The sequence below is a fragment of the Bison bison genome, unplaced genomic scaffold, assembly GCF_000754665.1.
Source record: "Bison bison bison isolate TAMUID 2011002044 unplaced genomic scaffold, Bison_UMD1.0 scf7180017864077, whole genome shotgun sequence".
In the NCBI taxonomy this organism is placed as follows: Eukaryota; Metazoa; Chordata; class Mammalia; order Artiodactyla; family Bovidae; genus Bison; species Bison bison.
Genome location: NW_011494649.1, coordinates 2,279,526 through 2,291,762, shown reverse-complemented (window position 1 = coordinate 2,291,762; position 12,237 = coordinate 2,279,526). Strand labels below are relative to the sequence as shown.

Here is a 12,237-nt window from a genome sequence, read left to right as displayed (position 1 = left end):
CAGTAAACTTCCTCAGTGTCCATCCCTCAGGTAACTTTCAGCTGGTCTGCTCTCTCTCCAGCCATAACACTTCCTTTCCTTTACTGGAACTATTCCACAAGGGCTGAACTCATCTGACTTCTTCCCAGGCCTATTTCAGCACCCCTTATTTTACTTATGCATCAGAAATCACTTGGATACCTTTCTGGAGAAACAAACAAAAATTCCTAGGCTGCCCTCCAGACCCATGGAATCAGCCTACATAGGCACATGCTCCAGAAAACTTAATTCCCTCAGGACCCGTTTTTGGACCTGGAGTCCCCAGATAGTGGCACATTAAAAAGCTCCCCAGGTGTGATTATGGTGCACTGTTTACTTACAGCAGGTTCAAGACTTGGTCCTCCAGATTAAAAAAAAGTTTTTTTTTTTCCATTCCTCCAAATACTTGGTACGCAAACATTTTTGATGACCATTTTTGCTTCATCATAATCACCAACACTATATGAACCCCTACTAAGTGCTACCTTACTGTGCTTACAAAATACACAAGACACGACTTATCACTGCTTTAAATAAAACACTGCTGCTCAGGATTAAGCTTGTATTTATCTTAGTTCAGTTAAAACAAACATACAATGTTTCATTGAAACGGTGTAGCACTCTTTGCCAACAAGTCTTACTGGAATTGTTGGCCTCTATAACAGTACAGTGGGGATATTTACATTATATACAGAAAGCTTACCACATCCAGGTTCTCAAAGGTCTTCCACCACACTAGAGCATATTTGATTTCATTACATTAGATCATGTTTTAATGTGATGTTTTAATAGCTAATACATTTTGAAAGTTTAGACCTTATTTAAAATTTAAGAGTTCTGAACTTGCACCAAGTTTTCATGAAAAAAATGTGTTGTTCACATAGTCTGCTTATTGCAAATACAATTTTAACAGTATTTTAAATTTTTAGTGTTTACACAATTTGTCAATTTGTTTATTGAAATCTCTGTACAGGTATTTTTGGGACAATTCTTATAGATACATAATGTGAATTCATCAAAATGCAGTTAAGAAACTTATAAGGATATATACATTTCAACCCAAGACCCAAACCTGACATTATATACAACCTATTTACAAATACATATGGACAGACACTGTATGTACATAAGATTATCATAAATATTGAAAAATAGGTTAGCTTTAATGGATTAATGCTGTTCTATAAATAACATTAGTTATAACTGAAACATCCACGGAAGACAGCAATGCAAAATGAGGTGACAAGACAGTGGTTTTAATACTGAAGACTGCTCATTACTGGGAATTCACTGTTTAGGAACCTCCAGATAGACAAAGATAGCTCCAAGAAAATCATGCAATGAAATTTACCCTTGGCAGTTGATTTGGAACCTCAAAGAGCCAGGGGACTGGAGGAACCTTCCACATCGATTTTTTTTTTTTCATTTCTTCCTGGTTGCCTCGGTATTTTCTCCCAAATAAAAGGATGTAAACTGTAGAGGTATTCCCAGGCAAGTCTTAAGTTACAAAACCAGCAATTCTTTCCAGGAATTCAAGCAGAAGTGCCAATTCTTGGTCTGAGCTAGAGGTGAGGTTCTGGATTCGAATGGAGTGCCAAAAGCCCAACTGAATGAAAGCAGTGCTGTAGAATCCGTCTTCTCACTGCCTTTCGAGATGGTCCCCACTTTCATTTTTGTAGCAACAAACAAAAATGGACCATTGGTTTCACCCAATGGAGCACTACAAGACGTCTTCCAGTTCAGTTCCACAAGGGTCTCTGACTACAGACACATCTTGTCTGCAACTGAGTCACATATAATACAAGAATGCGTAACAAAAATCATGTCTGCCACATTTCTGGCCCTTGCCTAAAACTAAAAATGTTAAGTTCAAGAGAACAACCTTACAGTCAGGTGACAAACTGATGATTCCATTATTTGCTTCCCTCAACCACTAATGGAATTATGTGTATTAGATTTTAGACATTATGCCTAATGAGCAAAGTACCACATTATTTAATAACATATTCACCATACACCATGACATACAATAAATGTGCTCTTAAAGCCAAGTAATTGTTTCACTTCTAACTGGGATTGAAATGGAAGGGTGATCATGCAGTCGGACCAATAGTTACACTCAGGTTGCACTGTTTTCCCTAGCTAACCGTTTGTTGGATGTAAACAAGTAATTCTACATTGTACAAGAATGAGATGACAATGCAGTGCACGTGAGTTTTTTTAAAAAGCTTACTGCATGAGAAACCCAGTGGCCTATATGAAGAGAACTTATAGCAAATATAGGTGTAACCTATGGATTAATTAGACCTCTACTGTAGACAAAACATGAACACAACTAAACCATACATTGTCAAGTAATTCACACTTCCATAGCAGATGAGCCATATGAAAAGTTGTACTCTCTGGATAGAACAGTTTTGGCCTACAGCCATCAAATGCCCATTTTCCACTTTTGGAAGCAATGCCAAAAAAGGGCTGGCCCAAAAAAATCCAGAGCTGTCAACCCAACTCTGGAGGCAGATGCAACTGAATAAACCCTGTTTTACCCAATTGCACTATTTGGTACCTCAAAATTAGTTATTTTATTTCCCACAGAAATACCTGCATTATCTTCCATTCTAATAGACTGAAGCCATAAATATTTCAGAGTCTAAATGAACAAAAATATTTGGGGACAGAGAAGAAAAGTGATGAACAGAGTTCACCTGATTTGGTGTAGCCACAATCAACCAATTGTCTTTAAAGGTAAAGTCTGAATGGAAAATGCTCCTAATTACAGTGTAATTTTTCATTATATCATTTCCTCTAAAAATTATTTTGGATTAAAAAAAAGTATTTGGCTTAATATGCCTACAAAAAGGCAAATCATTTCATAATACTAGTAGTAATTGTTTTTAAGTAACAATGATTTTTTTCATGGAATTCACTGACAACTGCTTTTGGATAAAGTTCAAAAAAAGCAATTTTTAAAAAATAAAATAGTGCTTCTGAGGTCTTTGAATATTTTTGGTACAAAAAAATAATAGTGTTTTTCTCAATGGTTATTTCAATACTTTGCTGTAAATTAAAAAGAATTATTTCTCACATCGAATGGTTCCATTAGGCACATTCAAGTAAAATCATAAAATATCCAAGTTAAACAATGACACAGCCAAACATGTGGCTTGATTAAAGTTAAGAGTTCGTCCATTCTCTGGAATGGAATAAAATTGTCACTTCCGTTAACCCGAGACTCGTGGTTTGGTGTTAATATCCATTTCTACCATACAGAATAGTTTCTTTAAGAACAAAACAAAACAAAACAAGAGTTCACTTATTCTGCACTCAGAAGAACCAGCGAGGAATCTGCACTTCAAAAGGAAGTGAAACTGAAAATATTAGGTGAAATTTCATAGTAGTTGAGAGCTGTAGACTCAACACTGGCATCAAATGGACTACTGTGGAGTTTTAGAGGTGGTGGTTAATGGCCACCTCCCGGGGCATTGTGGACCCAATCCAACACAATCAAGGCCATGCTTCCGGTCATCACCACTATGCCACTGAGCAGGAAGAACATAGCCTGCAATGAGCACAGAGAAAATGGATTAGCAAGCAACAACACATATATGCTAAATATTCTTCTACTTTTAAAAACTAGGTTTATAGATTCTAAAGGGGCTCCCAGGTGGCGCTAGTGGTAAAGAATCCACTTGCCAATGCAGGAGACACAAGAGATGTGGGTTTGATTCCTGGGTTGGGAAGATCCCCTAGAGTAGGAAATGGCAACCTACTCCAGTACTCTTGCCTGGAGAAATCCACGAACACAGGATTTGCACTAGTGAGCAATAGTCAGTTGGTCCCAAAGAGTTGGACAGGACTCAGTGAATTAGCACATACAATAAATTCCTAAAAGTATGTCTGTATTATTTCACAGAGCTACAGTTTAGCTCACTAAACTGTCTTGAACCATCAAAGTTAAGTAAGGAAAGTAGCTCAGTTGTGTCCAACTCTTTGTGAGCCCATGGACTGTAGCCTTCCAGGCTCCTCCGTTCATGGGATTTTCCAGGCAAGAATACTGGAGCGGGTTGCCATTTCCTTCTCCAAGGGATCTTCCTGACCCAGGGATCGAACCCAGGTCTCCTGCATTGCAGGAAGACTATGATCTGAGCCTCAAGGGAAGCCACTGAATGATCAAGGGGTTATCCATAGAATACTAAGTTACTGTATCTTTAAAATCTTTTCAAACTTTCCCTTCTCATTCCTTTGTATCAAAAGAAAAAGTAAATAATCTTCTTTACTAAGTAAACTATTGCACGCAACAAAACTGGACTGGTATTTTTGCATTTTTGAAAGGGAAAAATCTTAACTTTTAAAATCAAATCTAAGTTATCTTAAAAATGTAGCCCAAGCTAAAGCTGGAGGTTTTTCTAAGAGACATGAGTAGGTCAACTCTAATTTTACTCTTCAATTATTGCACCAGATATTTTGAGTAAAACAAGATAACGGTTGTTGGTTCATAAGCATTTCTAGTACTTCAGTCAGACAACAGTTGTGGGAAAAAAGGACTGAAATGCAGTCTTTCTTCTTCTAAGTATCCCCACCAGGATCGTTTGTGGTTAACATATCATAATCTTTGCAAAATCAGTTGTTATTATACTTTATAGTGTAATAACCCCCTGACCCCACTTGAGCTTTGCTTTGAAAATGGTTAGTCTCATTTGACTAAATACTCCATTTTTATTCTCTTTTATACACTCCAGGCCCATTTAAGTGCCTGTCACACAGCAGGTGGTCAAGGTTATACTTTTAACCTCTATTCCTATTTCTAAAGTATCTAGTAACTTTCTTGCAATAAACTTAAGAATACATACCAGAAGGCAAACCATGTCTCCCCTCCCCTCCTCCCCCATTCTTCCATCTGTGAAGTACACATTTATAGGTATATTTATTAGAAACTTAAAATGAAACTACAACAAATGACATTTAGGAGACTAAAATTACAATCAGTTGAGGAACTTCTGGCATTAGATTATTGTTCTTCTTATGGTCATAAACTCTCACTCACCCCAATCTTTTGTACAGACTTCATAGGTTCTTTCTTCACTAACTTGATATAGAATGCAGATGGAAGAATAAAAATCAACATAGCAGCTGCAGATGCACCTGTAAAAACAGCATTGACTATTTCTTAAGAATTCAATGAATCACTTGCTATTCCTTCAACTTTAAAACTCCTGATAATTCAATCAACTTTGATACTTCCCAAAACTTACCAATGAAACCAAAGATATCCCTAATATTTGGTACAAAGATGACAAGCAAATTGGTAAACACCAAGATAGACACTGTAATGACACTATGACGCCACCAACTGAACTCTTTCGATGCACATAGCAAATGAGTTATGGAACTCCGGATCTGCAAAAAATAAGTGAATAAATCAAAACTGCAGCTTTAATCAATGAAAAAGAGCTACAAACAACAGGAACTACACCTAAACAAGTAGCTATTTAAATACTCAAAGTGTGCCCCTCCTCTACTGCTCTTTTCCTAAACATCTAAGCATTAGAAAGATCATTATATCCTGAATTATGGGAAAAGATCCCAAGATGTATTTTAAAGATGGACAAAACATTAACAACAACAACAAAAAAAACCTTTCAAAACCAAAAACCCTTGATACTGCTGTAGCAGTGTTTTTCTTCTTAGAGAACACAAAAATCTCACAAATCTTCATGTCTAACAACTCATTCCTACTGAAAAGAGAGCAGGTGATCACTTACTGGGAAAATGACAACAGGTACTGTCAGGGTGACAGCCACCAACACAGCCAAACGGACAATGAGAAGCAGAATATCAGTTTCCATGACAGAAGAGTAGGTATGAAGCAATTCTGACTCAACGTGTCCTATAGAGAAAGACAAAAAAAGAAAAAATGCTTCATGTGTGTTGTTTTCTCTGGAGATTAGTTAGAAAAATCTAACTTACAGCTATTATCTGCACCAAAGTTATTAGCTACTCACAAAACGACTATAAACTAAGAGGCTAATAAGATTAATTTGGAATTAGGGTTAATGCAATTAAAATAACATTGAAGAAAAATTTTTCTAAATACCTAGGAGAGATTTAGCCACATGACCCCCATTAAAAACAACAGGAGCTAAATAGCTAAATCCCAGGGTTTGGCTTACAGTCTGCATGTGTGTTGTATAATCTGAAGGGAACGGGAGAGGAGAGCCAGGATGAACCTAGATGCAAGCACATCACATATAAAAATGCCATCATATGGCTAATGGTGGATTTTGGAGCCTGTTCTCTAGAAATTACGGATTCAATATACACTACAGGAAATTCTAAACTCTAGGTTCAATTGCTCATCACAAATATGAAATATACTGAAACAGACTGAGCATTTAAAGTGACAGAACTATACATACAAAGTATGAACTTCATTTCATTAATTGTCCTTTTTGTAAACTAGACATTATTTACCGTAAAATGTCAGGTATCCAAAGAGGGCAGCAAGCAGGTACATGAGAAACATAGCAAAAAAGGAAATCTTGGACACATTCATCATTCTTCTACGGCTGCGGCTGCACAAATTCAAAGGAAAATATACATGCATATTATAGCCGTAGTTGTAGCAGCAATCTAGTATTTTTCCAGCTTTTCCAATTAATTCATATAAAAGTTGCTAAAGCACTCACCCTTTAAGCTCTTCATAAATAGGAAGAATAGCAGGATGACAGACAAATGAAAAGGTCAGAATTGGCACAGCGTAGACAGTCTGCAAAAAAATGTGAAACCCTTCTTAACATCCTGATGTAACAAACTCATGCGATATCACAGTCCTGCAACCTACATTTTATACTCATTAATCTTAGAAATCAAAGCTTAAAATGTTTTCTTGCCTAATTAGCTCTTCTAATTTGTTCACTAGGTGTTACCAATATTCTCACTTCTGAATGTGGCAGTTACTAAGATGAGATGATCTTCTCATCTTTCAATCTACTTTAAGATGCAAACCAACACTTTCTTCTCAGTCCTCAATAATGAACTAATAACCACGCTTCCTAAAGAGGAAGCTACTACCTCACCTCCCTTTACCTTGGGGGTGTTAAAACTTCCAGTGGGTTGTTTTCCCTATTTTCTTCCCCAAAATCTTTCTTTGAAAACAAAATGATTATAGTTACCTGTGAGTTGAAGATAAAATAATGTGGTTGGCAAGAATCACTTTCAGTCCTATTAAAACCCATATCAGGTAGAAAAGTTGCTGGCTGTGTTAAGCTGCTGTTTACTGTTTCATTAACTAGAAAAGCAATTTCCGCAGGACAAGAAATCTGAAATTTCTTGAAAATCACCTGAAAATATATTATTTTGCATTTGTTAGAATGAATAATGTGACAGGGCTTAGAAAAAGAATCTTTAGCTTTAAAGAAAAATTATACCTACCACAATCAGAAAGAACATCATACACAGCAAGGAAAGGCCACTGGTATATCCCAAATATCCTACAAGGAGGAAAAAACATGGGATTCATTTACTAAATCAGGTTTAGGGCAAATATGACTCAATTCTGTTTCTAAGACTTCAGTGTGGACACATGAAATTTCTAATTCTTATACAGCAAGATGCAGAATTACTTAAAAATACTTGTTAATAACTAAATCGGTAACAACTATCCCTTTTGCATTTTTTATAAAGCACAAGATGTTCTAAATGGCAACCAAGTGCTTGGGCCTTTTGGTAGAATTTCTTGAAGACTGGCAAGTTACGAATGCGATTCTCAAAGGTATGTTTTTGGGGTTCTTTAACTCAGCCTTCATTATTTTCTATTAAGAGAAAGCCAACTAGTTGGTGGAGCTCATTTCAATTCTCTTTAGAGATGGATTTGCTCACCTAAATTCCTCAACAGTGACAAGGGAAGAATGAGCACCAGTGATACCAGCAGAACCAAATAGTCACCGTTCAGATACCACAATCTGAATGAAAGAAAAGAAAACCAAGGTCACAACCAGTCATAAATATCCTCAGAATAACATATATTTCTTCTCACAGGGCTCGTTTTATACTTAAAAAAAAAAAGAGAGAGAGAGAGACAGACAGGTTGGAAAGAGTTATCACTTATTCAAAAAGCCCACATAGGCAGGAACAGCTTTCTAACTTAGTGTGCACAATGAATATTCACTCAGGTTAGAAATAGGGTCTGCAACAGTATCACTTTTGTCCCACTGTTTGCTCTGGGAAGGCTGCCAGCTGCTTCATAACATAAAATGCTTCTTAAAGGCTTGATACTAACGGAGGGAACAAAGCGGCATTGTTAAGCCAGTTAATCTTATCTTTAAGCATTTTCAGAAAATTGTACACCAACTTTGTCATAGCTTTAGCTCACATTTTTTAAATGCTGGAAACAAGGAAATTTTAAAACAAGTTTCTATCAGACATTTGTTAGCAAATGTACTTACTAAACATTTCAACACGGAAATTTTTTCACAGTTCGATAAAATACATAGGCAAAAAACAAACAACAAAACCCAGTCCCCTCCAAACAAGAGCTTATTTCAGGCTGTCAAGAGTATGTGACACCTTGACCCACCTTGACTCCAACAGTAAAAAGATCCCTTCTGAACTCAGAGAAAATGTTATGCACCTCTCTAAAAGTTTTAGCAATGTTTTTTCCTTTTTAGGTAATCAACTATACCTTGCTTTAAATCACTTATTTTCAAATTCTAATTGCCCTGTCAATTCTAACTCAGCTCACTTTAGCAATAAAGACCCCCCACAGAAAACTAACATTTAAAGACCAGCTTATTAGGTTTCAAATGCTGCAGAGATAACCACACTTTTCTGTTTTGAGATATGAGCTGCATGTAAGCAGGGAAGTACATTATCCCTCCTCATGTTTACTTTAGATAAAAACCTGTTAGTCTGCTTGGATGAGTAACTCTGCTGGAAGGACAAGGTTTCTACAGCATGGCCATACATTTTCTGGTATTCTGCATTTTCAACAGATTTTCCAATTCACAAAAATCAGACAGGGATTGATTTTTAATGTAATTCAAAATGTTAGTCCTAACTTAGGTTGGGGTATAAGTTATTCAACTGAATCTTCTGGGGACAGAGAAACTAAGTAGTTTCAGAAAACCTGTTTACATACATACATACATTTGAAATTTGTTATTCAGTTAGCTATCTAGCCACTATCTTGGCCTTTCCTTTGTGAAGTTCAAATCAGTTTCTGGCGGACTTCTTGGTCAGTTTCAACAGGAATATTAACAAAAAATAATTTACTGATAATCATTTTGTATCCAACTTTGATAAAATGTATCTAATCATTTTAGACTGCAATTGTTTCTTATGAGTAACCTTACTTAGCACCTACCCATTTGTATCTTCAATGTTCATTAATGCCTGGATCACCAAAGGTAACTCATATTTCACTATGAAGAGGTAGCTTGACATAGCTGGAGGAAAACAAAATTATACCATTACAAGTGCAAAATGCTGCATGTGACACCAAAAATAGTGTGTCACCACTCTCTGCTACATAAAGAGCAAAAAGCTATACCCAAATCATCTTTTAAAAACTCTTACCTCCAATGTTCTGCATTGTAATGGATCCAGATGCTGTGAGCTTCCCAACCATTCCAAATGCTTTATGTCCCAGCTGTTCATATAATAAAGACCCTATAATTTAAAGAACACAGATGCATGAAGGGAGATAAAGAAAATCATGATAGGCATAATTGTTTTAGAAATACAGAGTGCTATCATACCTCCTTCATTGGCAGTCTTCAGAAGGAGATGAACAGAATACAGGGAAAATATTGACACAAATGTCAACAGAATTCTGATGAGAGAAGAAAAAGGTACAGGGTTATACATAAGCACGTTTATACTTAAAAGACGATTCTTTTTGACTCTATTTAAACATTAACTACAAAACCTGTCCTAATATTTTTGCTAGACAGAATGACCCCAATGATGTGTGTTCACTCTTCTGGCTAGCGTGTCAACAAGCTCTTACCTGACCCTAAACATGACTGCATCATGTCTCAGGTAATAGCTCTACAGTACTGGTTATGAACAGGGTCCACCCACTGAACCAAAGGTGCTGGGAGACACTGGAAAGATTAACTTTCCAGTGGTAGAGTTATAAGACTTATATTCTGATTCTGCTACCATGGTAATTAGTTATGCACTTGCTACTTCTTTGTGTTGTAATAGTTCCTATACCTATAAAACGGTTTTAACATTTGCCAGTTACTTGGGAAATCCAATTGAGACAAGTTCAGGAAAGGTCTGGAGTTCCCTTGAACCATATAGGTAAGCATAGGAATGGGACTATATAAAGGAAGGAAGGATGATACATGCTAAGTGTCAGGGACAGCTTTACAAAAAACTGTCATCAGTTATTTGTAAAATTGATGGGTGTCATCAGCACACATCAGAGGAGTAACTACTGAGAAGATGTACTATACTGTGCCCCATGGTATGGAAGACAAGCCCAGCACTGTCACAAAGTTAAACAATGTCTGTGTGAGAACAAGCAATCTATCAGTGAGACTGGGCTGTCTCCTCCCTCAGTCCTTTCGCTTGGATGGAACAGGAGAAAAAAAAGAATAGAGAAGAACTAAAAGGTTCTCTACTCAGTCACTAAGTTTTCCTTTAGGGCACACATTGTCTCTCATTCCAGCTTTCCTTTCCTCCCCACCAGGCAAGCCAAGAAAAACAAATTTCTTTTTATTAAAATGAGCCAACAACAACAAAAAATCAAAACAGGGAAACTCATAGAAGACTCTGCAAATAAGATGACAGTCACATTTTCCAAATTCTGAAATGGCAAACTGAATAAAGTACCATTTAAGGTCTGGCAAAGAAATAGATGTCTGTTAGTTAAACATAGCTGGTGGCATTAAGCTGCCGTTCCAATGCCAAAAGTTTAACGGTGTCTAATCTGCAGTGGCAATGACACCATCAGCCTCATCGCTAACTGAACAAAGCATGGCTTAATCAAAAACAATGTTGAAAGTGTGCTAACAAACTCAGTCCCTCTTTTACACAGAGAAGACAACGAGGAATGAACAGACTCCATAACCTTTGAGGTCACTTTCAATCTCAAGACTGGGTCTTCTTTATAGGGTAAGCTACAGAGTTGTTTAACCAGATGAGGGCAGCCACGAGGCTTTTGGACCATTTACCTTTATACCTCGACATATACCATGTAAAACAGTGACGGATTTAAAACTCACTTTAGCATTTGTGATATTATTTAGCCATTTATTGAATAATCAAACATTCAAACACTACTAAAGTATAAATAATTTCAAAAGTGCAAGGGTACATATCAGAATTCTGAGTTCTTTTATGAAACAAAGGTAGCATTTTACCTCATGTAAATTCTGCACCACAACCACACTGGAAGCATTTAAAAATTGCCTCTGGTTTTTACATGAAGAGTTAGGAAGGGTTTCAAACATTTAACAATGATGCCATTCAAATACCCCACTAAAAACTTTGAAAACTCTGGGGTTCTTTCTATGTAAATTCCTGGCTCTTGGTCTTAGACCTCAAAAAGCCTCATGGTTGATGAAGCATGGTGAGTGAATCCTAGCTTCCAGTGCTCAAAGCCACACTTAACACATGTGGAATTTCACCACAAAGCAGAGTTTTGCAAAGGCTTGCTTTTCTTTTGATGAACATTCTCTTCTGCTAGAAAAAAATAACTTGAGTAGAGGCACCAGTCAGCGAACTAAAATAAGACTGTAGCAAAGAGCGAATTCCATGCTCTGTGTATACGTAGTTTCCTTGTCTGCACAGTAAATCACCCTAAAAAGAAAGTGCCTTAGCCAGGAGTCCACTGTAGCCCAATCTTAGGAGCAACGATACAAACATCGTGGAAACATATACTCAGAATCACAGGTATTTTTCTTTTATGCCTTTTTCCTGGAAATAAGGTCCATAGTTTTATATTCTCCAAGAGTCAGTGACCCTAAAATGGTTAAAAAGCACTGTTTGAAAGTCTTCTCCTGCTCCGAAATCCTATTCTACGTATTCACGTGGGAAAGCACAGGGAGTAACTAATTCTAACTAGACAACTAAGGAAAAAAAAAAAACCAAAGCAATTCAAAGCAGGTATTTTTTAAAGTAGTCACATTTTGTTGTGGTAATCACACAGACATGGATTAAAAAAAAAAAAAAACCCAAAAAATTGAGACCAAAAAAAAAAAATATATATAT

At 36.6% G+C, this 12,237-nt stretch overlaps 1 protein-coding gene across 2 annotated transcripts in view; it reads right to left on the bottom strand.

Moving 5' to 3' along the window:
• Positions 1-566: 566 nt before the first annotated feature.
• Positions 567-12,237, bottom strand: part of SLC38A2 (solute carrier family 38, member 2) — a 14,523-nt gene continuing 2,852 nt past the window's right edge. For both annotated transcript variants that reach the window (XM_010837530.1, XM_010837531.1), the window contains 12 exons: positions 9,774-9,847; positions 9,592-9,684; positions 9,380-9,461; positions 7,897-7,979; positions 7,450-7,508; positions 7,191-7,358; positions 6,705-6,784; positions 6,490-6,590; positions 5,781-5,905; positions 5,271-5,415; positions 5,063-5,160; positions 567-3,577 (listed from right to left, as the gene is read on the bottom strand). In XM_010837530.1, the coding sequence (XP_010835832.1) occupies positions 3,479-3,577; positions 5,063-5,160; positions 5,271-5,415; positions 5,781-5,905; positions 6,490-6,590; positions 6,705-6,784; positions 7,191-7,358; positions 7,450-7,508; positions 7,897-7,979; positions 9,380-9,461; positions 9,592-9,684; positions 9,774-9,847 (1,207 nt within the window). In that variant the 3' untranslated portion in view covers positions 567-3,478. The remainder of the gene's footprint in view (positions 3,578-5,062; positions 5,161-5,270; positions 5,416-5,780; positions 5,906-6,489; positions 6,591-6,704; positions 6,785-7,190; positions 7,359-7,449; positions 7,509-7,896; positions 7,980-9,379; positions 9,462-9,591; positions 9,685-9,773; positions 9,848-12,237) is intronic.